The 26685-nt window shown below is 37.3% G+C and overlaps 1 protein-coding gene across 12 annotated transcripts in view; it reads left to right on the top strand.

Annotated features, from left to right (window-relative positions):
* Positions 1-26685, top strand: part of LOC115223431 (E3 ubiquitin-protein ligase HUWE1) — a 153958-nt gene that overhangs the window by 75647 nt on the left and 51626 nt on the right. For 11 of the 12 annotated variants that reach the window (XM_036512614.1, XM_029793977.2, XM_036512617.1 and 8 more), the window contains exons 28-48: positions 721-794; positions 2065-2222; positions 2345-2467; positions 3287-3397; positions 5000-5140; positions 6011-6103; positions 7489-7728; positions 8246-8386; positions 8971-9089; positions 9990-10077; positions 10262-10377; positions 10861-10912; positions 12509-12623; positions 13106-13334; positions 14561-14801; positions 15680-15866; positions 17262-17453; positions 18587-18702; positions 20679-20882; positions 22001-22556; positions 24126-24265. In XM_036512614.1, the coding sequence (XP_036368507.1) occupies positions 721-794; positions 2065-2222; positions 2345-2467; positions 3287-3397; positions 5000-5140; positions 6011-6103; positions 7489-7728; positions 8246-8386; positions 8971-9089; positions 9990-10077; positions 10262-10377; positions 10861-10912; positions 12509-12623; positions 13106-13334; positions 14561-14801; positions 15680-15866; positions 17262-17453; positions 18587-18702; positions 20679-20882; positions 22001-22556; positions 24126-24265 (3436 nt within the window). The remainder of the gene's footprint in view (positions 1-720; positions 795-2064; positions 2223-2344; positions 2468-3286; positions 3398-4999; positions 5141-6010; positions 6104-7488; positions 7729-8245; positions 8387-8970; positions 9090-9989; positions 10078-10261; positions 10378-10860; positions 10913-12508; positions 12624-13105; positions 13335-14560; positions 14802-15679; positions 15867-17261; positions 17454-18586; positions 18703-20678; positions 20883-22000; positions 22557-24125; positions 24266-26685) is intronic. The other variant, XM_029793970.2, reaches the window with a different exon arrangement.

The following is a 26685-nucleotide window of genomic DNA, read 5'->3' as shown; positions in this document are numbered from 1 at the left end:
TTTTTTTTATATAGTCTTCCCTTCTAAAATTAATTTAATCTTAAAATTTAAGAAACTGTATTTTTTGAAATTGTTTTAATTGGTTCAGTTTTTGAAAATGTGATAGGCAGTTGCTTTGATTTCATAGATGATTATGTTCTTTGACTTTAAGAGATGTGGGAATATGTGACATTCTTGCTATTCCCAATGGCATAATTAGCAATAAAAGAAAAATACTAATGACTGGCCCCTGTGCCAGTGGCATGAAGAAAGCACCCACTACACTCACGGAGCGGTTGGCATTAGGAAGGGCATCCAGCTGTAGAAACCTTGCCAGATCAGATTGACTGTGGCTTGCCAGTCCCCAGTCAATCTGTCCAACCCAAGCTAGCATGGAAAGTGGACTTTAAACGATGATGATGACAAAAGATTAAAATGCAGTGCCATTATTCTGGTATTGAATAATTTCCATCTAAGATGAGCAAAACTGAGAGAATTGACCTGATATAACTTTTCTTTAACATAAAATTGTTCAGTTGATTCCAAGTGAAGCTGTTGTAATAGCTATATATAACTGTTGTAACACTAAAGGAACTAGTTTATTTCTATTGATCCTGTGATCACTGGTTGAAAACATGACTTTTATGTAGTGTGGTGGTTTGTAGTGGTGTGCATAGTTGATTTATTAATTATATCTCCTGTCAGTCTCATAAGATCGTCTTCTCTTGAACTATTTTTCAGTTCTTTCAACTGGGCTCTTTCTATGAGAGGCAAGTGTCCTGCTTCTGAAGGTCTTGAACATCCAGACCTTCCAGGTAAGCCGTATTCTTTTGAATTCTCTGGTTTGTTGTATGGCTGCTGGATTGGTTTTTATTTCAGTAATTTTAATTGTATGCTTTTGTTCTAAAATAAAATTCAGTTTTAATTATTGATAAAGCAAAAGAATATTATTATATTATTTACACATTGCAAGAACTCTTATGAGAATTGTTACACTTCATATTCACATTGTTTTGTATTGGAAATTGGTAGCTAGTTCTGTTGATTTCAGGAAGCTATTGCAATGATCCAATAACTAAAAATTGTCTCTTTATGTTTTGCAATTAACACATTTTGACCTTTGTTTTGGTCATTGGAAGATCCTCTTGCCTTTAGAATTAAAGATTTCTGATGTAATATTTTGACTTAATTACTTGCCATCAGATTAGAAAAGGAGATTGACTCATTCAGAGCACATGTTTAAATACAAAGAATTTATCACAAGAAGCCACTTCATAAGCTAAAAGCTACTGTTTATATAAATGAATGTATAAAATCAGAAGATTAAGTCTGAAGGCTTTTCGGGCAGGTTGAGTTGAAGATCAGAGCTGTTGGTCTCCTTATCTACATCTCCCTGCTGTAGATGCTAAGATGAAGTTGTTGAAACCTACTCTTATGATTAGTAAATCTGTAAATAATCTGAGTTGGTTGCTAGTTGCACGTAAGAATGCAACTAAATGTATGGACAGGAGTTACTGTATTTTAACATGTATAAGGAATCCCCTAATTTTGGGGGCTTAAAATTTGGAAAAAAGGTTTTGTAAGGGATTATAATACTATCCATGTATAAGAAACTCCCATATTTTTTAAACCTAATTTTTGACGAAAAAGGGGTTCCTTATTTGTGTTAAAATACAGTATATCCTAACACTTTGAGCTCAGAGAGGGAAATCGCACATTGATCTTGGCAAGATTTGGACTAAAAGTGGGAGCTGTTAAATAATATCTGGAAAGCAACTATTCTGGTGGTTCTCCCCCACCTCCCACTATTCACAGAAGTTGTTAATTTAGCTTTATTAATAAAACTTCCAGTCTTTACTTATGGATAGACTTGTTAGTTTCTTTGTACAAACTAGATGTCAGATTATTAAAGATTTGAATGAAATTTTCTGTTGAAGCTCTTCAGATTTAAAATTTGTATATCAGATGATGCACAATGTTCTTTTATTGGTGCCATAAGCTATTTCAAATGTGTTCAGATATTACCAAATTCTCCAATCATTTGGGATATGAGTCTTTAATTATTCATCTCAATTCTATGTGCAGAAGGAACTGGAGAATTTCTTGATGCTTGGTTAATGCTGGTTGAAAAGATGGTGAACCCTAAAACTGTTACTGAATCCCCACATGTCCTTCCTGCCAAATCCAGCCAACCAGGGTTCGTTCCATTCAGTCCTGTCCAGTATTTGATAACAACACAAAAGGTAGATATTTTCCCTGTTCATTTAATCTTTGACAATTATTAACAATAATAAAGGTGCGAATTTCAGATAATGGAAACCTGATAATCTTGATGTTCAATTTGCTTTAATTTTCCATTTGTTAGGCTGCTTTTAATGCTGTGATGAATCTTTGGAGAAGAAAACCCCTAAAAACCTATGGCAGCCGTATGTCAGAATCTATGTTGGCCATTTTGTGCCACATTATTAAAGGAGAAAGCATTATAAAGGTAAGGTTTTAAAAGAAAATTATTTGATTTTAATCCTTTAGTATTCAGATTGATTTGTCAAATGCAACCTTTCTTTATTCACATTGTTGTGAATTAATCCTGCATTATCTGATAGCTTCAAGATTTTGATGTAATTATTTTTAGAATGACATTGTAGGGTAGGTGTGATGGGTTAGATCTGGCTGGTTTGAACATAAAATGGTAGAATATATGGTTGGATACAGCTAGTTTAAGTGTTAAAGGGTTGATTTATGGCATATCAAATGCATTTTGGGGAAACTTGTGTATATACATGCGTGTGTGTTTGTGATCACACATACATTGAATTTGGTTAGGGGTGTGTTTTGACAATTGAACTTCTTGTATGGTTAATATTTAAAAGTTGGAATAGTTTACATAAAATCAAGATCATTTAGCACAAAATATTAAATTGGAAATAACTGATTCCTTTTGCACATTTAAAATGGTATTTCAACTGTTCCTTTGAAGAGAAGAATTTGTAAAAGACGAACCGATCGTGGCCGATGCCAGACTCCCCTGGCACCTGTGCTGGTGGCACGTAAAAAGTACCCACTACACTCACGGAGTGGTTGGCGTTAGGAAGGGCATCCAGCTGTAGAAACACTGCCAGATCAGACTGGAGCCGGGTGCAGTCCCTGGCTTTCCAGATCCCGGTCGAACCGTCCAACCCGTGCTAGCGCGGAAAACGGACGTTAAACGATGATGATGATGATGATTATTGGTGCTTTTATTTTGGATCTGAATTCTTCCTTTGTGTTGGAAGACTGTTATATTGAAGAAATCCTTTTGTTTCTCCAGGAGCAGTTGGCAAAAGAAAAAGAAGCTACTGAAAATGCTGCTTCTACTTCCGCTGTTGATGGCAAAGGAAGAAGGGAAGAACCAGAAGTTAATCAGAATCATTTACAACAGGTCTGTATTGTTTGTTTGTTTATTGTTGTAGGTTGATTTGCTTTGAGAATAACTGACAGAATGTCAGCTGATTTCATGTGGTAGGAATTTGGTATTGTGTGTGCAATAGACAGTTAGTGAAATCTCAGGCAGAACTACTTACACCAGCAGTCATTGACGGTGGCATATTTGTAAGGCTCTAAAAATGTTGAACGTGTATAAGTCTTGCATGAGGAGTGCTTCTGAAAGGAAGTCTTTGCATTGCTCAGGTGGCTCAATAAATATAGTAGGTAGTTTATCTTTGTAATCTAATTACTTTTAGTTAGGTGTGGAGGAAAGAACTGTAACCACATCGTTCACTGACCCTCCAAGACCAGTGAGGTCAGAGCTGGCAACATTTCCCTTCAACAGCTGGTAGAAATTCTTTTGATAGGCCAAACAAGAATGGTTATAGTTTGTGAGATGAGGGAACTGGAAACATCAATCAAGGTTCAGACGATGCTCTTATACAAATTACAAAGCTAAGTAAGAGCAGTTTGTAGGGGTGGGGGATTTCTTACAAGATTTGTAGGCCATTGTTTTTCACTTGAATCAATTGCTGCTATTTAACTCTGTGTGAATCATTTGGAAGACTTAGGGTTGTGACCAATGTTCCTGTTTGATCTTGCTGTGTGCAAATTTTATCTTACTATGCACTTGTGTGCATTCATCCATTAAGCCATGTGCTTGTGTGCACGTTTTACAACTAGGAAAGTAAAAGTGTATGTGCACACAAGGGACTCAAGCTGAAATTGGAGCCTTTTAATTGAAGAGATTTGGGTAATGGTTACTTGCATGGGCATGCGCATACTTTGCAAAGAAAGACAATTTGCACAGCATGCTAAAAAGAGTTGACATTAGAATGCCATTTGGGCACATCCTCAAGTTGGGTCACCTGAATGAGGTTATATATTAGAAAACTCTGAAACCTCCAGAAAGTCCATGACACAACACTGATGATGTGTCCATGTATCTGTAGGTCTTAGTAAAACGCATTGAAATTGCTTTCACAAAGCGCGCTCTCTCTCTCTCTCTCTCTCTCTCTCTCTGGTGCCATTTCAGTTTTTACACTTGGCCCATATGGGAGGGGTAGTATTTGAAGCTGTTGAAGTAATGAAACTGCTGTTTGCAAAAAGCACCACCCGACCATGGCCGTTGCCAGCCTCGCCTGGCCCCCATAAAAAGCACCATCCGTCCGTGGCCGTTTGCCAGCCCTGTCTGGCACATAAAAAGGATCCACTACACTCACGGAGTGGTTGGCGTTAGGAAGGGCATCCAGCCGTAGAAACATTGCCAGATCAGACTGGGCCTGGTGCAGCCTTCTGGCTTCCCAGACCCCAGTTGAACCGTCCAACCCATGCTAGCATGGAAAGCGGACGCTAAATGATGATGATGATGATGATGAATGTAATCAAAAATTTATATTTTTAAGGAAAAAAGAAACTTACATATACTTAGAATTGTTTGAGCAATTTTCTTAACATTATTTTTCTTTGTTCAGTAACCATAATTATTTTAATAAGTCATATATATACTTCGTTTTGATTTATTTTTTTCTTTTACCATTTGTTTTTTCTCTCTCAGCTGGTAGATATGGGCTTCAGCCGTGAACATGCCATGGAGTCATTACTTCATACTGTGACCTTAGAGCAGGCCACCGATTACATACTTACAAACATGCCACCGTCAATGACTGCTGGTGTAAGTAGTTCTCTTATATCTAATGTAAGTAACAATTTTTTCTTATTCTTTCCATTTTGTAAGTGTTGATGTGGACAAAACATTATTGTAGAAGTGTTGTTTTGATATAGAGAACCAGTATTTTGCAGGTATTGTTTATGATATAGACAAATCAACATGTTACTAACAGATGTTGAATGCAGCTTGGTTTTTCAATATTTACATAACTCTGAAGAGACATTTGATATGTTGGGTGGTCTAATGTGCTCTAGTGTTATAAATACAAGAAACTAATTTAGTTTTCAGCTGTATGGTTCAAATCCTATCAAGGCTGACCTGGGTTTGGTATTAAAAAAAAAACAAAAAAAAAAAACAGATAAGTTGATCAGATTCAGATTTAGTAGGGATTGAACTCACTACATGTCTGACAATGGTTTGATGGATATTGGTTATTAGTTCACATCATGTCTGGCCAGCAAGGCTCTAAAAGATAATCTTACCTTCTAGCAGAATTCAGATAAACTCCAAAGATGTGACTTGTTGACTGGGAGAAGAAAATTAAAAGTTGATAAACTTAAATAAGAAATAGTAGTAATTGGAAATATAGTATTTACATTCCGTCTTGTCACATAATCGTGGCCGACAGTACCACCTTGTGGCTCTCTCATTCACTGTAACAAGTGTTTCTGTTTGGGCAACGATAGAAGCTACCTTCTTCAGCAATATTCAGATATCAGGCCTGCAGCATTCAACCCATTCTTACATTTAAAAAAAACCCAAAAACCTAAAGGAATATAAGTGAAAATTTAATTCTCTTATAACAGAATATTTAACCGTTTCCATAACACTGAAAAATCATTCAGTGATTCTTTGTTATACGTTTATATTGTTTTATTTTTTTTGTTTGTTTTTCAGCAAAGTCTAGATATGGAAATGTCTGAAGAAGATCAGATGCTCAGAGCAATTGCTATGTCTTTAGGAGAAAATGTTGTTATGTCAACTGATCAGGTAAAGTAAAGTTTCGTAACTACTTCTGTGATGTAACTAAAAAGATTTAAGCTATTCACATGTCTCTTACTTACAGTGTCTTCATACATTAGCAGAACAATGTCTATTTTTACCCTACAGACAAGCTTCAACTGCATTTAAAGAATTAATTCCATTAATTCATTACAATTAAGACATAAATTAAAATTTATAGGTTTAACAATTTAATCCGTTCAAGGAATTAATTTCCCTCTAACTTGGATCAGAAGATGTGATAGCTAAACGAGTGAAATAAACCTTTAAGATTGAATAATGATGGTAATAAATTTAGCACAAATCAGTATTTCCACATTTATCATAAAAACTCTTTGATCAGTAAGTTGTTTTTCTGCCATGCATCTGATTACCAGATATTAGCATGTAATTAATATCAAGTTGAAGGCCATTCATATAAATTGTTCTATTGGCTTGGAATCTTTATATTATACAAAATGGTCATTATGTAAAGCAGCATATTATTCGATAGAAACAGTTGTACAGTGAAGGTGCATGGCTTAGTGGTTAGGGTATTCAGTATGCTCATGAGGTCGCGAGTTCAGTTCCCAGTTGCATCTTGTGTCCTTGGGCAAGATGCTTTATTTCTCATTGTTCCAGTCCTCTCAGCTGGCAAAAATGAGTTGTACCTGTAATTCAAAAGGGCCAGCCTTGTCACATTCTGTCACCTTGAATCTCCCTGAAAACTATGTTAAGGCTATGCATGTCTGGAGCACTCGGCCACTTTCACATTAATCAAACAGCCTGCTTGTGAAATCAATCATACCTACTGGAACTCTCGTCGTTGTAACTGATGGAGAACCACCTGGCCACTTGTACATATACTTTGCAGTTATGCATTATATAGTGCTTTCTTTTACTTATTTCAGCCATTTGACTGTGGCCATGCTGGGGCACTGCATTTAGTTGAGCAAATCAACCCCAGGACTTTGTAAGCCTAGTACTTATTCTATCGGTCTCTTTTGCCAAACCGGTAATGTTATGGGGATGTAAACACACCAACATCGATTGTCAAGTGATGGTGTGGGGGACAAACATATACACACATAGATATACATGCATAAATATATATGATGGGCTTCTTTCAGTTTCTGTCTACCAAATCCACTTAAGGCTTTGGTCGACCCGGGGCTATAGTAGAAGACACTTGCCCAAGGTGCCACGCAGTGGAACTGAACCCGGGACCATGTGGTTGGTAAGCAAGCTTCTTACCTCACAGCCACTCTTGTGCCTATATGTACATATGGTTCATTACATAACACTTGTTATTGTAATATCTCCCTAGTTGTTTCCCCATTGTCAAACAATTCAAAGGAAAGGAACTCATTTTGCAAAGTTTTTTTTGTTTATAGGAGGAAAGTAAGAAAAGAGAAGAAAAATCCTCTGAGCCAGAAGATGAAAACCAACAAGCAGAAGATCCTTTAGATTCCTCTGTACTGGCAGATTTCTCTGCCAATGCATTACCAGGATGTTTGTCACTGCTCGACAAGTTACCAGAAACAGTGTATAGGATTTGTGACCTTGTCCTTGTAGTGTCACAGTATGCTGGAGATGAACTTAGGAAAAAGATGCTGCAAACCTTGACCAGTGAGGTGAGTTAATCCTTTTGTTGCTGTAATTTTGTTTAACCCCTTCAGCATTTAAACCAGCTGTACCTGGCGCCTTGTTTTATGTTCAAACTGTCTAAATTCATCCTCCACACACTTACCCTACAATGTTGTTTTGAAAATAAAACCCACATTCGCAAGATCCTGGTCTCAATTCCCAGACTGAGAATTGGGGTGAATTGTGTTCTTGAGCAACAGACTGGCATCCTGTTCTGGGGGTTGTTTTATGATCTCGGTCACTTGTGTGCCATGGAAGCCAGGTGACTGGTCATTTGAGTGTCAAGACTCGTCCAAAGCTTGATGATGATGAATCTACAGAAGTTCTACCACTCTGGATGTTAAATATTGTACTTCAGTAAGAGATTTGGCTTCAGGTGTTGCAACACATCTTACATATCTATGTAGCCAACCTGTTTAAAGAAAAAGTAAATAACCATGTTTACAAGGTTATATGTATAAAATAGGATTTTTTTTAAAATCCCTTTTAATTTTTTCAATTTAGATTTTCCAACTTGGTGAGAAAATTTCTCGGGATGTCCGATCAGCTAACAGCATGAAATGTGAAGATGTAAAGCTGGTTTTAGAATCTCAAGAAACTACAGCTTTTGGTGCCAGGCTTCATTTGTTGAGCCTTCTTTGTGAGGTAAAAATCTGCTACTATTTCAGTATTTCTTTTTTCCCCTGTCATGTTGATTCCTGTTCTTATAGGCTATTGCTCAAATGACCATCCTCTGTCTGTGCATGAAAGGGTACCAAAAAAAATTCAGTTTACAAATTCCTCTGATCATGAATAAATTGTGCTATATATATATATATAAAATGCACAATTTATTCGTGATCAGAATTGTTCGAAAATTGAGGTACTACTCTCTGTGTGTGTGTATCTTTTATTCTTTTCAGTCATTTGAGCACCACCTTTAGTCAAACAAATTGACCCTAGGACTTATTCTTAGTAAGCCTAGTACTTATGCATTCGGTGTCCTTTGCCGAACCAGTAAGATACAGGGACGTAAACACACCAACATTGATTGTCAAGCGATGGTGGTGGGGACAAATACAGACACACAAACATATACACATGCACACACACACACACACACACACACACACACGACGGGCTTCTTTCAGTTTCCGTCTACTTAATACACAGCCTTTCCTGTGCCTATATATTTATTTATTTATTTATTTAAGTATGATATACTTTGAAAATAACACTATTTCTTGCAGGAGGTGATGATCCCAACAGCCAGAGTAATTCAGGATAGCAATATTGTATGTCTGCTAGTAGATGTATTGGAAGGAACTCAGGAATACTTAGCTCAGTCTAAAGAATCTATCAGTCTCAAGTAAGTATTTTTTTTTTTCTTCTTAAAATTCTACAAAATAATTTTAGTTTTTGGCACACATCACCATCATTGTTGTTTTAATGTCCGCTTCTCCATGGGTTGTATGGAATGTGTTCAGAGGAATTAGTTAGTCAGATGCCCTTCCTGTCACCAACTGTCACCCGTTTTCAAGTAAAGTGTTATTTCCCTAATATTTTTGTAAAGAAATATTGGGTGACAAAGGGCCTCATTCGCTTGATGCTGACACCCACAACTATCAAGTGATGTGAAAGCAAGGTGACAGTAACACACCTATGTAACAGGCTTCTTTTAGTTTCCATCTTCCGAGATCCACTCACAAGGCTTTTGTAGGTGTGGGGCTCTAGTGGGAGACAACTGCTCAAGGTATCATGCACTGGAATTGAACATGAAGCCATGTGGTTGGGAAGCAAACTTCTTACCACTTACCCACTCCTGCATCTCAACTAAATGCTGCCTAAAAGCATCTTTTAAATAGGATTTCATTTTCTATCCACTCTTTATGTCTTTTGTAACTGGTTCTAGTACTCATTGGGCATATTTTTTTCTTCATTAACCCTTTAGTGTTCAGATTATTCCATCAAACATAATGCCTATTGATTCCCATTGATTTGAATTAATCATGCATTATCTCATATCTTCAAGATCTTGATGGTGTAATTACTTGATGTAGAATAACATTGTAGGGTAGGTGTGAGAGCCTGGATCTGGTCAGTTTGAACATAAAACAGATTAACTATTTTGGCCGGATATGGCCAGTTTAAATACTAAAGGGTTAAAGAACTTCAAGATTTACATTATAACTCAGATGTATTTTAATATTAGTATAATAATTGTGAGGAAATCAAGTAACTTATAAATATATGGATTGTCTTTTTCTAGATGGATGGCACCTCTTCTTCTCCTTTTGGATTTATATGAAAAAGTAGCTGTGATATCCAAACGCAAGACCGAAGCTGAAATTTTATTGGTAAAGGATTTTAGTTATTGTTTTAAAAGTTTTAACCATTAGAGTGTGTTTTTTTTTGTGGATATGATATATAGACTATATATATATATATTATTGACAATAAAAATGTTTAAATATAGATAAGTTGTTTTTCCTGGGCTTTTTCCTGTTTTTATCATGGGCTGTATTTTTTTTCTCTTTCCAGGCTAATTGTCACACTTGGAAATGGTTTGATGACCGGAGTGGGCGCTGGTGTAATTACAGTGTGAGCAACAACAAAACAATCGATGTAGCCTATCGACGTGGTGAATCTAGTGTAAAGTAGGTTGCGCTCCATATTATTTGATATATGTCGGCATTAACGAATTGAATTTAAATTAGATTACCTTATTAAACCTAGAACATTTGATATACACAAAGTGCTTTGGTTTACTGTAATTTCTGGCATGCAAGTTGACATAGTATATAGAGTAAACATTCATTAACACTATCTTTCTAAATTCTGCTGTATCTCGAGGAATTTTTAGTACTCCAAAGTCATCTGGCTAAATAAGTTGACCTAATCTCTTTGTTGTTTTGACTGTAAATTTTGGCCTAAATAATTCAACTCCTATACCAGAAAATACAGTACTTGCAAACCCTTTCTTTGAATAATCATAAATCTTTACTACTCATTTAAACGTTCTTGGCTGATTTCATCTTGTCCACCTGCTCCCCTAGTAATCTGTATTCCCTTCTTCCATTTGCTCTCTCTAAACCTTCTCTCAGGTTGAGTGGATTTTATCAAAACCTTTTATTTTTCAGATTTCAAGCTGGAAGAAGAAGGTACACGGTTCATTTTAATACCATGGTCCAGGTTTGTAATCTGAATGACAATCTTCTTACTTGTTTTAACAATTGTTTTTCAATGTTGCCTGTGATTTTGTAAACTCTCAAAAAAAAAAAAAAAAATCCAAGTTTGTGATGAAATATTGCTTTAAAAAACCTATAATACTTAAAAATAATTCATTCTCAGAATGCTGAAACTGAAAGCAGATAAAGCTATAACAGTTTTAAAAATCCTTTGGATAGAAAACATCAAAGGCTGTGTGTGAGAGTTGAAACTGCATCTGTAAACAACACAGCAATAAGTTTAGGACTATTGAAACCATGCTTGCCTGCAAATATAATTGTGTAAAAAAAAATATATTAAAAACTATATAAAGTAATTAGTAGTCAAACTACCATTAGTATTTAGAATATCTCTTAGTGCATATAATTAGCAAAGTCAAATTCTTTGTTTCATTATTTTGTTGGGTTTACATCAATACATCTAACCTAGTGATATTATTAATAAACATTAAATTCATTGAGATATCTTGGTTGGTCAGAAAACTGGTGAGTGAACTTGCAAAACCTTATTTTGAAAATCTTCTTGTGTTCTTCTGCATTCAGAACATCTCTGATACATCAACCGTTCTGATTATCACCACCAATTTTTGTAATTCCTCGTGTTCTTTTCTGGAACCCCTAAATATTGTCACAAATGCACCCCTAACTATACCAAGCTTTTTCTTACCCCTGCATAGCTTTTCATAAGTATGTCCTTTCTCTTTGGATGCAATAAATCATCATCATCATTGTTTGACTGTGGTCGAGACAATGGAATTTACTATGTTACACCAGACTTCATGGTCCATCATAGCATTACGGAGGTCCTGTTGTTGGATGCCTGTATCCCTGGAGATTACATCAGGGTAGGAGAGTGTGTACCCTCTGGTATCACAAGCAGATGGCTTCCAGAGGAGAAGAGTAGAATTTACCTCGTTTTCAGCTCTACAACAATGTCCAGCAAACTGGACTCTTCTACCTTTCACAAGAGATGATGCAGGTGGTAGTTTCCCATATATTTGTACTTTGGTTGGATGACGCTTCCACGAGAGATTTTGAGCTCTCATAAAGAGGCGAATGTATGTTCCAGCCAACTGCCATTTGAAAAGACTATGGAATTTGCAATAAATAGAAAGTATTGCTATAATTGCTTAATCCTTTTGCATTTAGACTGGCCATATCCAGCCCAAATATACCTCTTTCATGTTCAAATTGGCCCAAATCCAGCCTATTGCACTTATCCTGGAATGCCATTTTAAAAATAAATCACGTAATTGAAATCTTGAAGCTATGAGATAATGCACGATTAATTCAAAACTATGTGAATAAATAAGCATTACATTTGGCAAAGGGTTGGATTACACAGAGATCTTCTAATTTTGGAGAATCCAAATATTTTCTTTAACTTAATACTACAAACTACCCAAGAAGTTTTATCAAAATTCAGCTTTTAGTTTTTAATCAAGAAATACAATGGAATTTTCCATAACCTAGTTTTCAAAATTTTAAAACTTAATCAAACATTTTTCAACTATTACTGAGATAATGATGATTGTACATTTAAAAAATAATTTATGAATAGATTAATGAAGAAACTGGGAATCGGCGCCCAATTATGTTGGCCTTGCCTGGCAAAGAAGAGATCAAAGAAAAATCTGCTGCCAGCAACAGCAAGAATTACCCTGCTGAACCTGCTGGTAAGTACATTTTGTTTTCCCTACTGGCCCACGTTTAACTGTGCAAATACCCAAAACTTCTCATTTACATAGTCATTAGAATAACACTAATGTAGCTAAGTCCCCTCATAACTACTAACTGCTGAAATATCACATAATTCAAATATATAATTGGGTGTTTGTGTGTAATAATTGGTGTTCTTATAATTAAAATGAAACTGTTAAGTGAGATTAAACAAATACTTTGTAATTAAAAAATTTTTATAAGGACTTTTCAGATTAAGTGAAATTAGCTTTTAGCATTTGAGGTTGATTAAATAACAACCCTTCAGCTGGTCATCTCCTGTCAAATCATCCAACCCATGCCAGCATGGAAAATGGATGTTAAAGGATGATGATCAGCCAAACACTGGAGTAGTGTCCACTCCCACCCCAAATTGTTGTTTCGTGTGTGTTTGTAAAGCCTTATATTAAAAAAAAAACAAAAACTCTTCATTTTGCAGCTGCCTCTGAGGTTTCTCAAGAATCTTCTACTACTAATCTTGGCACCCCCAGTAATACCAGTGCTGTAGCAGCAATAAGCAGTACTACTGCTACTACTACTAGCAGCAACACATCAGCTGGCGCCCCAGTCTCCCCCCCACCGCCACCCTTACCATCTATTTCTGAAGAGACGAAGCAAGAAGTGGTCATCCATGGACTCACTGAGGAGAGTTGTTCAAAGGTCATTGTGTAAGTATAATTTTCTTAGAACTGCTGTCAAATTTGAACTCTTGATTTTTGTTATTGCTGACAAGAAATCATAACCAAAAGTCATGTTGCAGCCACCACTATTCTTTCTCAATCAGTTTTTGTGTGTGATTAAACACTTCATCATCATTGTTTAGCGTCCGTCTTCCATGCTAGCATGGGTTGGACGGTTCAACTGGGGTCTGTGAAGCCAGAAGGCTTCATCAGGCCTAGTCAGATCTGGCAGTGTTTCTACGGCTGGATGCCCTTCCTAACGCCAACCACTCCATGAGTGTAGTGGGTGCTTTTTACGTGCCACCTGCACAGGTGCCAGACAGAGCTGGCAACGGACACGAATGGATGGTGCTTTTTACGTGCCACCGGCACAAGGCCAGTCAGGCCGGCGCTGGCAACGGTCATGAATGGATGGTTCTCTTACATGCCACCGGCACTGGTAACACATCTGCAATTTCCATTGATCGATTTCGATTCTGATCCTCACTTGCCTCAACAGGTCTTCACAAGTAGAGTTTTGTGTCCCAAGAAGGGAAGGTATGCATATTTTCTAATAATGGCTACACTATCTATTCAGAAAAAAAAAGGCTTGTTAAATCTTGATTATCAAACCATTTATAGTGTTTGATTTGTTTACCCTTTCTGCTGTCTTCCTTGCTGTGTACTAAATCCTATAAAATAGGATTTAGTACATCTTGCCATCTTGATGAAATCTTTTTGTTTCATACTCCTTGTCAAACTTCCTTGAAATTATAACAATCCATTGTTACCCCCTACTACTCCAATTTCCATTCTTTTTGGGATATTATTTTGTAAGCATCTTTTGTAAAAAAAAAATTTATTCTCTGAGCATGGGTGAACTTTATAGTTTTATATTTACTTATATATTGTTTAAATGGTTTTATAACTTTCCTTTTTTATCACATAAATTTTGAGGTAGCTCTAATATCTTAAGTAAAGTTGGCTTTAGGTATGGAATAAAAAAAATAAAGCTTGCATCACTTTGATTTATTGTTTATTTGTACATGCAATTTTATGTTCTATCCTGAGTAAACTGGAATCAGAGATAGTTGTAAGTTTAGTTCTTCTGCCTTCTTCAGGCATCACCATTTTTTTTTTATTGATAAATGTAATTTATGTAATTTTCTGTTGCAAACAGTATTTTTAAAATTTGATATTGCATATCATTTCATAACACTTTCGTATTTCTTTAGATCAATGGTGAGCTTGTTGTCTGTACAGATTGGTTCCAACACTTTAAGCGCAGCATTGCGCTTAATTCTCCGTCTAACCCGTGAACATAAATATGCCATGATGTTTTCTGAACTTGGTGGGCCAAAACTTTTGCTCCATTTACGACAGCCAGTATTGTTCCAAGGCTTCACATCCTTGGTAACCCTCATCTTTAGACATATTCTCGAAGAGTTGTCAGCTCTTAAATACAGCATGGAAAAGGTGAACTAGCTTTTTGATATTTGCTTCATTTCAAAAAATGTTTTTTTTTCCCTCTGAGGAAAAATTTTTTGGGGGCTGTCCATTTTTCTCTCTCTCTCTCAATGCTCTATTTAAATACTGTTTATACTATTCGAACTGGTATCCTTATCTTGGTTGTTACTTTCACTACACTTTTTTCTGTTGTAAGCTTCAGTCTTCTTCAGTGTTTTGTTGAACTCGGTTGTTGTATTGGAATCATCTGAAGAAGGTTGGAGTGTACAACAGCCGAAACATAGTAAAAGTAGCAAACAAGATGAAGATAGTAGTTATACTGGGGTTCCCAACCTTATTACACTTGTGGAATCCCTGAGAGCTATCTTATCTGTAGACCCCATATATGCACATGTAAATTTTTGAAATAAAATATTTGTTTGCAGGTTAGTAAAAACTAACAATGAAACAATTTTGTTATATTCATTATATCAATTCCAAATACAAATCTTGAAAATGTCAAATATAGGCACCCCTCCTAGTAAACAAAATTTATATATGGACCCACATATTATAATTTACTCGTGGACCTTGTTGGGAACCCCTGAGTTAGACTAATAAACTGTGTACATAATATAAATTCCTTATCTGAAAAATATAGAATTGGATCTACTTCTAATTTTGTCGGTTTATCATGGCTTTTTAATAATTTAAATGCAAGCTCCTATTTACAAATATGTTTGTTTTAGTCATGATATAGAACCAATTTATGGCAGTTCAGAATTATTTGATGTACAATAAAACCACTGTCCTAAAAGGTCAGTTAGAATAGTTTGTTTTTCTTGTAAACTTTGAGCTTAATAACATTTTGTATGAGAAGCTACATGTTTCTGTATTTCTGTTTGTAGGTGATAAAAATGGCATCGATGGGTGTTGGATCTCCTATCAGTGGAATAGCCCAAAGCAGTCCTGGTGCTAAAGAAATGCATTACGTATTACGAATCCTTGGCCCCGCAGCCTGTCGCTGCCCTGAAGTTTTTGTAGCCATCGCACAACAGACTCTCCGTATTGCTTTACCACCCCCATCCAAAAGAGGTGAGGAACCTATTCTATCTTTAGCTATTGTTTTTCCTTTTTGTTTTGTTTGTTAACAATTCTTTAACCTTTCAGCATTTAAACTACCCAGATCAAGCTTCTCACACCTGCTCTACAATACCATTCTAAAAATATACAATCATATCATTGAAATCTCAAAGCCATAAGATAATAAATACATGATTAATTCAAAACAATGTGAATAAATAAGAATTACCCATGACAAAATAATCCGGATGCTAAAGGGTTAAAAACTTTAAGGAATATTACCCTGAAATAGTTTCGATGGCTTTGAACCTAAGGAAAAAAAGTAAGAAGCTGAAGTGGTATAGCTTTGTTAGAAAATCAATTGGATTCTTCTAGTTTTGAATACATTGACAGATTAGTATTGCACTAGCTGTTTACCCTTTCTGCTGTCTTCCTTGCTGTGTACTAAATCCTATAAAATAGGATTTAGTACATCTTGCCATCTTGATAAAATCTTTTTGTTTCATACTTCTTGTCAAACATCCTTGAAATTGTAACAATCCATTGTTACCCCCTACTATTCCAATTTCCATTCTTTTTGGGATATTATTTTGTAAGCATCTTTTGTAAAAAAAAATTTAATTCTCTGAGCATGGGTGAACTTTATAGTTTTATATTTACTTATATATTGTTTAAATGGTTTTATAACTTTCTTTTTTAATCACATAAATTTTGAGGTAGCTCTAATATCTTAAGTAAAGTTGGCTTTAGGTATGGAATAAAAAAAATAAAGCTTGCAGTTTGATATGCAGTTATTTGTTTTTCAAGTGGCTGCAACTGATGTGCATCTTCCCATGCCACACCAGGGATCTCTCTCTCATTAGCTTTAGCAGATCCTCAAATTCATATTGTGTGTCTCCATCAATAACAATAACATCAATGTAGTTGAGTGGTCCTCATCTGCAGTTACAAGGTACGAGGGGCTGAATCTGGTAAGGTGCGAGATGCTGGATCTGACCAGTTTGAGCATAAGTGGCAGAATATTTTGGCTGGTTTAAATGCTAAAGGGTTAAAGTATATTAAAGATAGAAAAATGGGTAATGGGTGAGGCTGTCAGGGCAGCAAACTGGCAGAATCATTAGCACGCCAGGCGAAATGTTTAGCAGCATTTCATCTGCCGGTACGTTCTGAGTTCAAATTCCACCGAGGTCGGCTTTGCCTTTCATCCTTTTGGGGTCGATTAAATAAGTACCAATTATGCACTTCGGGGTCAATGTAATCGACTTAATCTCTTTTGCCTGTCCTTGTTTGTCCCCTCTGTGGGCAATAAAGAAATAAATGTGTTGTCCTCCATGATTGGATAAGGAGGAAAGTTAGGGACTTATTCTTTTAATCTAATTTTCCTGCATTTGTTATTATGAATTTCAGATGAAGATGAAGCACGATCAGCTGCTCTGAATACACCTCAGATGGTGAAATTTGTCGCGATACAATCGTCAACCACAACACCAGTGAAGCGTGTCGTGAAACAGGTGGTAGCTGAGCTGCTAAATGCATTGATTCTATGCCATTCCCAAAGTTCTTCTTCTCAGCCAGCCACTAACACAGAAGACCTGGACAGTAAGTAGCTTTTTACTCTTCGTTATTCATGTGCTCAGCTATTCCTATGTGAGATGCATGCAGAATAATGACTCCATACTGCACATATCCGCGGTCAGTGTCCAAACCGTACTGACTTGTGGAGATTTATTGAACTAATGGCATGTGTGGACTGATTTGGCTATTGGCCCCCCGAGTCATTCCTTTGCCTGCAAAAGAGTGTATTCATCTGCTTGGTGGTCAGGACAAAAGAGCTGTGGTGGATGTAACTAAAAGCAATGAGAGCAGGCACCTTCCTCTTCAACCAAACCCTCATTGAGATTTTCAAAGTTCCACATGGAAAGGGAGTGTGAAGAGGGGGAGATGTTACTTTCCAGTGGATTTATGAATAGATTTCTGTGTTTTTGTTTTTACATGCATGACAATTAGTATAGTTGTGTTTGAGAATATCATACAATGTTTGGTAGTAAATATAGTATTGTTGAGGCTTACCGACTACTATAAAGTCTGTATGTACACATTAAACACCCCCACACAGAGGGAATAACAGGACCGAGACTCCTGGTGATTTACTCTGCTTGAAAAGACCCAACAAGCTAAGTAAAAACATGGTTGCCCTTGCATACAGGCTTATTCCCTGCAACCCTCTCCAGCTGAGCATTCCTAATCTTGCAGGCTTATAAGTGTTGGTACCACGTAAAAGGCACCCATGCTGGTGCTGTGTAAAAGCACCCAGCACACTCTGTAAAGTGGTTGGCATTAGGAAGGGCACCCAGCCCATAGAAGCTATGCCAAAATAGATGTGGAGCCTGAACCCTGTCAAACTGTCCAACCCATGCCAGCATAGAAAATAGGCATTAAATGATGATGATGATGATGACATAAGTGTCAACATTTGAAATATTGCTGTGGCTGTTGAGATATACTCTCAGGCAAGATCCAGTGATTCTACTTGCTACAATGTAACTCAAATCTGAAAGGTTGAATTGACAAAGGTTTATTAGAATGTGTTACAAATCTCCAAATTCATATAGCATAGACTACCCTCGACTATTTACACTCGATTCACACTCACACTATTTACCCTCTCTTGGTTTCAGATTTTGTTCCATAGAAACTTATTTGACTGAAATTATTTTGAAATTTTATTTCAGGACCAACTGGTCAGGTTCCATCTGCCACCCAGGAATTAGCCACAGACTTGTCATCCAACAGTTTGAATGCCGAACCACCTCTGATGGAACAGAATGCGGTTAGCCTTGCTCCAATGGTAAGAAACTGATTTAACCCCTTAGTATTTAAACTGGCCATATCTGGCCCAAATATTCTACTTGTTTTTATGGTTCAAACTGGCTAGATCCAGCTTCTCAATGCTTACCTGTCAATATCATTCTAAAAATAAACAATTACATCAAAATCTCAGTTTTGTAATAATGCATGGTTTTTGTCTTGCAAGTTATTTGGTGACCCTGTCAGAGAAGGTGCCACTTAAAAAGCATTCAGTCCACACTGAAGTGGTTGGCATTTGGAAGGGCATCCAGTTGTCAAAACCTTGCCAAAACTAATCTCACCTGTGCTAGTGCCATGTAAAAAGCACTCGGTCCACTCTGAGTGGTTGGGATTTAGGAAGGGCATCCATCTGTAAAAACCCTGTCAAATCACAGAAGCCTAGTGCAGGCTTCAGTCTGGCCGGCTCCTGTCAAACTGCCCCACCCATGCTCATGGAAGGCAGACATTAAACAGTGATGAATGTGAAAAAATAAGCAATGCATTCGACAAAGAAATCTGAATGCTGTCCAGTTAAATTGTATTCTTTTAGTGGTCTGTATGAATTGGATAGTTTCACAAAGGTGCTCACAAAAAGGATCACATTTAGCAGTGTCCCATTACACATGGTGATTACCAACAAATTTACATATAATCAATCCCAATTGACATATTCCTAGAGAAGTGCCATCTGTATTGGAGAATTTTTTTAAGAGTTTAGAAGTTGAGATGTTAGTTTTCAAAGAGATTTACTGTAAATATAAATAACAAGAGCATTCAGATAGCGCAAACCTCTGCCAAGGCAACACCAATGTCGTCTCGGTGATTAGCCAGAGGTGATTTTTAAAATGAGAACATCTGAAATAAACTTGGACTGTTCTTACAAATGAGAATACTAAAAATGAACCTGACTGTTCTCAAAAAAAAAAGTAAAGAAACAGGAATCCTTGTCCGGTACCGGATCAGTCCCAAAATCTAATCAGTTCCTGCCAGTCACGAGGCCAAACATCCCTGGGAGTTTTATTCGAATCCATCTAGCGGTTCTTGAGATATCTTGTCCACGAACAAACAAACAAACACGACTGAAAACAATGCCTTCGTTAAGGTGGATGTAAAAATGCAGTTTTGCCGTGGCACGTAATAAGCACCAACCAATCGTGGCTGTTGCCAGCCTCACCTGGCATGTAAAAAGCACCCACTACACTCATGGAGTGGTTGGCATTAGGAAGGGCATCCAGCTGTAGAAACGCTGCCAGATCAGACTGGAGCCTGGTGCAGCCTTCTGGCTTCCCAGATCTCGGTCGAACCGTCCAACCCATGCTAGCATGGAAAACGGACGTGAAATGATGATGATGAGTTGTACTATTGTTTCCCTTATTATAAATTCATTGAAGCTGTTTCACTAGAAGGTTGTTTGTTTGTGTTAGTTTCTCTCTGTTCCATGTGGTCACCCAAGTGGAAACAACAATGCAAACTATTGACATCAGTTCATCATCCTTGATGTGGTTGAGCAACTAATCCTAACCAGTTGGGATTTTCAGTATGGGTTGTGTCCTTTCAGTCGCTGAATACAAAACGTGGCTCATGAGACCTCCATTCAGGTGATTTTCCTCAGTCACCGTCTCACCTTTTGTGTGCCAATTTGTCACAAGGTTACCCACTAACAGCTGACTGGACTAGAGCAACATGAAATGAAGTGCTTTGCTCAAGAACACAATGTGCTGAACAGTCTGGGAATCGAACTCAAGATCTAGCGATTATGAGTGCAACATCCTAACCACCACAAACCTTCAATAATCATATTGGTTTCAAACTGTACTGGCTGCTATTTCTAGCAGGTAGAATAGCTATATAGATGTTCCTGCATTGTTTCAGTATAATAGAGAGACTTTATGTGAAATACGTTTCACAACTGCCACTCTGTTAAAACATTTGTCCACCATTTATATTCATTTAATGTTTGTAAATTTTCTTTTGTAGCCTGTTCCTGATGTCCCTGAAAAAGATGTAAGTGAACCTGGGAAAGAACAGAAACCAGTTGCTGATGACCAAGGGCAGAAGCCGTTGCTTCCCAAGTCGGCCATTCTGCGCCTGTTGTCAGAAATTGTGAAATCCTATAGTGCATGCACTCAGTTGATAACAGAACACAAGTACACTGCTGGTCAAAGTGAACTTATTACTGAGGTGAGTCTTCAAACAATTAGATTTACTCAGATTTTATTTTACTGAAATGATTAAGGTACTGGTGGCAATCTTCGCTATTTGTGGTCTGTTGCCTCTTTGGGATTTGATGACTGTCTTGTTGAAAGCTTAATCATTTGATACTTTGATACAAGTGCTTAGTTCTAGCAAGGATAGACTTAGACAGTTCCAAGCACCTGTTGATACAATATTTAGCTGAGGGGTTTGATCCCATCACAGGAAACTTTGGGCAAACATCTACTATAGCTTCAGGTTTTTGCTTAATGCGAAAACTTTGAAAGGCCATAAACTCTGTGTGTGTATCAGTGTATCAACCAGACTATCAGATGTTATACACTGCTGGCCTCAGTGCACTTCCTTGTGTTGTTGTAGCTTTTGAATGATGCCATCCCACTTGCTAGGCAGGCCAGCATTCCTCTCTGCCAAATGGAATGCCAGTCCATTGCATGGTTTCCCACCCACAATTGAGTGGAGTAGAGCAACGTGAAATGAAGTGTTTGTGCTCTAGAACACGGTGCTTTGCCAACCTGGGAATCAAAACTGACCTTGCAATTCTGAGTGCAGCACCCTAACCACCAGGCTACCCGCATAAGCACAGACAGTATAAATATACTGATTAACAAGTTACTAGTTAATTGGTGGGCTTAGTGAAAAAAAAAAAAAGTTACATGTAGTATTTAAACTGTTTTAACTTACACACTCTCTTGTCTAACCATGAGAGACACTGTGAATTTGTGGTCAGTCCATTAGAACCTAAGATTATGGTTCACCAAATGGAAGATAGAAATTTAATAGAATAGCTGATGAATTGGAATTTTGTTGAAGACAACATTGATGGTAAGAATGTGTGTTAATGAGTCAGGTTTCTTGTTTTTGTAATGCAAGATTTTTCTCAAAAAATTTTATTAGCTTTTTTTTTTCCTCTTAAACTTCTTCACCCATTTGTCGACTCTTCAAAAGCTTTATTCTTGTACATTTGTGATGAAGAAATTTGTTTTTCCAAAACTTGGGAGACTGATTAAAAACTCTCTGTGTCTCTGTCACTCTCTTTTTGAAAATTTTTCACTTGTTTAAATAATGAATTTTTAAAACTCTTTCAGAATTGCAACATGTTGGCATTTGTTCTTGACCAGTTGTTACCTCCCTGCCAAACATCTGGAGACCGTGACTGTCCAGCATTATCAAGGGTTTTAATTGCCAGCATTGCCTCATGCAATCATTGCCCTGACGCTCAGACCCAGTTAGCTATTGAAGTAAAAGCAGCCTTGCAGAGGGCTCTGAATCTTCCTGAAAGTTCCGAGAAACACTTTCGTATTCAAGCCTTAACAGGCATTATCAGCACAATGATTGAATCTTGCCCTACACCTGGTCAGGTACCAAATCAAGTATTTAAAGGTCAGCAAAACCTCATGAATGTTGTGGTGAAAACGTTGATTAAACGAGGTTTAGTGAATGACCTTGCCCGTGTACCGCACAGCCTTGACCTCTCCAGCCCGTACATGGCATCTACCATCAATGCCACATTGAAACCTTTGGAAACACTATCTAGAATTGTGAACCAGCCACAGGCACTTTCTACTAAATCTAGATCTAAAAACCAGGGAATTAGCCGAGAAGTAAATTCCTTTGTAGAAACGCTTGCTAACAATGTGGAGGGTAAGTAGTAACCTTTGCATGTGAATACAACTTTCTTTTGAATTCCTTATTGTGAAAATTGCAACATATTTAGTTTATATATATATATATTCTTTTTGTGTTATGTATATCATCATCGTTTAATGTCTGTTTTATTTGTTTTACATGCTGGTATGGGTTGGATGGTTTGACATGAAGCTGGCCAGCTGGGTGCTGTCCAGACTCCAACTGTCTGTTGTAGTATGGTTTCTGTTGCTGGATGCCCTTCCTAGCACCAACCACTTAAGTGTGGTGGGGGCATTTTATGTGCCAATGGCATGGGTGCATTTACGTCACACTGGCACAGGTGCTTTTCATGTGGCACTGGCATCTGAAAGGATAAGCCTGTATGTGTAGCAGACAGCGATTTTTACTTAGCTTGGCGTGTCCAATCCTGCTTAATGTTTTTTATTGGAAAAATTTAGTTCCTGTGGCTTGGGGGTTTGGTCCCACCATATGGATGTTGTCGAGTGGTCTCCTTTATATAGGTTTGGGTTGATCAATACCTTTTGGAGTGAAATTGTAAAGTGGTGACTGGAGGAAGCTTGTTATTAAGAAGCTTGCTTTGCAACCTCATGGCCCTAGATTGTTTTAGTGTGTGGCATCTTGGGCCAGTGTCTTCTACTTCAGCCCTGTGTTGACCAATGCCTTGTTAGTGAATTAGGTAAACCAATGCCCAGCATGCTTCTTTTTGCATGTGTGTGTCCTCGCCTCCCCAGTGCTTGGCAACTTGTGTGGATTTGTTTACATCCCTGTCACTTAACGGTTTGGCTAAAGACACCTATAGAATAAGTAGCACACTTAAAAAAATATGTACTGGGGTTGATTTGCTTGACTAAAACCCCTTCAAGGTGCTCAAAGCATGGTTGCAGTCAAGTGACTGAAACCAGTCAAAGGTGAGAGAGAGAGAGTGAGTATATATTTCCCCTCGTCTTCACAGGTGTTCACTTACTGAAAGCAATAACTTCACTGTCCATATAGACGGTGTCCTTTGCTCGCAGTCTACTGCGAAGGGATGTCCAGGCTTCTTGGTATGTCATATAAATCTTTGTAAACAAAACCCCCATCAAATACGGTTGTTTGTCTTAAGCTGTTCATTATTCTACAGATGGGGGCTGGAGGGAATCTTTGCCTTGCTTGGAAACTGGCAAAGCTTGGTGTCAGAAAGGACATCTGGCCATAGGATAACAAAAAAAAAAAAAAGAAAAAAGAAAACTCTGCTTCAACTGATTCATACAATCATTTGGAAAGTAGATGGTAAAATTATGAAGTGGATGATGATGTTGACAGCAAGTTTATGTCATATTCCTGCACCAATGTCTGTAAATTTGCATGTTTTTTTAAAAGTATTTGTTAAGGTAATTGTTTACCGATTGTAAAAGTTGATTTCAAAAGCAATGGCAACACTATTTTGTTTCCTGTGATGTTAGAGAATTACTGGTTCTCTTGTCTTTTGATATTTATTTAGAATTTCTGACCTGCTTTCTGCATTTGATATATGGCAGTGCCAATGTCTTTTGGTTTTTCTCAATGGCTGTAATAGTGAAATAGGCTTTTTTGGTTCCCTTTTAGGAGGAGATAATCAGCAAAATTCTAGCACTTTAGAATTGGAAGATGCAGCTGCAGACCAATCAGATATCATCACAGAATCAACTGTTACTGCTGCCGAGTCTGTTGATAGTGAGCTACAGGTAAATCGAATTGTGCGTGTGTGTATGCGTGTGTCTCTTCATTAGAAGCTGATTCACTCTGTTGTAACTGCAGCTTTCTGATGTTTGTGTATATATGGAGTCATAAACTCACTTGAAGAACTATATATACTCTACTACATGTGTTGAGTACTTTTCTCTGTTTCTGTATCCAAACTCAAAACTTGTGTGAATTATTATTATTATTAAATTAACACTGTGGAAATCAGATATATCCACTCAAAATAAACTTCATTGCCCTTAACAACAGATAGTTTTGTATACCAAGATATTCTTTATTGAAGAATGTCATCTTGAAACTATTTTTAATTGAAATATGTCTAGTTTATTGAGGCAACCACTACTTGTTGTCACTCATAAAGTAATCTTCAGCAAAACATTGGTATATCTGGAGCAGTGAATCTATGGACCATAACTAGCCATTTACGGTAATACTTATGTGATAGATTTGTTTAGTGTTGACCTGGATTTAAACTGCTTTCCATGTAATTTCTCTGAAATATTAAAAAAAAATTGAGTAAATTTATTTTTAATATTTTCTCAATGTTATGTTTTATATTGTCATAAGTCTCTTCCAGTCAGTTTTTACATGTCTTTCAAATTGATTTATAACACAGGCAGTGAAGAATTTGTTGTTCTTTTTTTTTCTTTTTCAATTTTTAAACAATGTAATCTTATTTTCCTTGACTAATTTATTATTTCCTCATTGTTTTACCATTGACCTAGTAACTTGTTTGGATCACCCTAGTATACCTGACTGTTATTTATAGGTGCTGTATCATCTGGGGAAATGTTACCATAGACCAATACAGAGGCAAATATCTCCTCTCCTTTATAAAATTAGTGCCGTTTACTGACCATTAAAAGCTTATGGGGGCTTTGATATCTTCATTAGCAATTGATACCTTAATGACTGTTTTAAAAAACTGTTGTTACTATTCAGCCTCCTTAAAATTATATCACCCACCCTTATAATGCGGGGTAGCCATGTATCTTCTGTCCTTGTCCTTCTGTCATACTTTAGCCTCTCAGCACCTGGCATAAAGTCACCTCGTCCTCACCAATACCCTCTTAGTTATAAGGAGGGGCTTTCCTCTTCTATCTTGCAACTTACATGGCAACCACATTAGTGCTGGTGGCATGCAAAAAGCAGACGTCCAGCCATAGAAAACATATCAAAGCTGACACTGGAGCTCATTGTAGTATTGTGGCTTGTCAGATCTGGTCATCAGCATTTAGTGTCTGTTGTCCATGCTGGAAAGGGTTGGACAGTTTGACTAGGCTGGCATGCTGGAAGGCTGTACCAGGATCCAGAGCACATCGCCAAAGGTCTCGGTCACTAGTCATTGCCTCTGTGTTGTTCAAAGTTTGATGGTCATGCTTCATTACCTCATCCAATGTCTTCCTGGGACTACCTCAACCACAGGTCCCCACCACAGTTAGAGTTCAGCACTTCTTTACATGATTGTCCTTGTTCGTATGCATCACATGACCATACCTATATCAAGTGCCTGGAGGAGATAGTGCTACTCTGGGTGAAGAGGATGGCTGTTGGAAGATTTTATGTCTGGCAACAGAATTCTGCACCATGCTACACAAGCAGGAGAACCCAGTCATGGCTGTCAGACAATTTCTGCAGCCACATCACCCCTAACATCTGGCGAGCTAACTCCCCAGACTGCAACCCCCTTGATTATTATGTGTGGCGCACAGTTGAGCGAGAGACCAACAAAACTCCTTGTACACTAAAGATGAACTGAAGACAAGGATTATGGCAGCATTCACCAACTTAAACAAAGATACCGTCCAGAAGATTTGCAGGAGATTCCGAAGTCATCTAGAGACCATGGTTGAAGCCAATGGCGATTTTATTGAATAAATTTTCTCTTTAGTATTTCAAGATATTTTTTATGTAACTTGAGTAAATATATGTTAAAATGAGATGTCAGTGTTATTTTCACTTTTGCGTAATTTAGACAATTCATTCATCGCACCCTGTATATACATGGACAAAAGTAGTGAGAAAGAAAGGTTCTGCAAACATTAGGACTCAGATGGTATGAAAGGGAACCAAAACTCCTGGTGGTTTGCTGTGCTTGAAAAGACATGTCAAGCTGAGTGTTGTTGCCCATGCATACAGACTTGTCCCTTGCATCCCTAATCTTACAGGTTTGTAAGTGCTGGTGCTACGTAAAAAGCACCCATGCCGGTGCTGCATAAAAGCACCCCAATACACTTTGTGAAGTGGTTGGTGTTAGGAAGGGCATCCAGCTGTAGAAACCATGCCAAAACATAGATCCTGAACAGCCCTTCAGCTAGTCATCTGTCAAACCATCCAACCCATGCCAGCATGAAAAATGGACGTTAAATGAGATATGTATATATATTGTATGTATATGTAT

This window comes from Octopus sinensis, linkage group LG23 (assembly GCF_006345805.1).
Source record: "Octopus sinensis linkage group LG23, ASM634580v1, whole genome shotgun sequence".
Classification (NCBI taxonomy): Eukaryota; Metazoa; Mollusca; class Cephalopoda; order Octopoda; family Octopodidae; genus Octopus; species Octopus sinensis.
The sequence above is the reverse complement of the archived record's forward strand: the minus strand, read 5'-3'. Positions and strand labels throughout refer to the sequence as shown.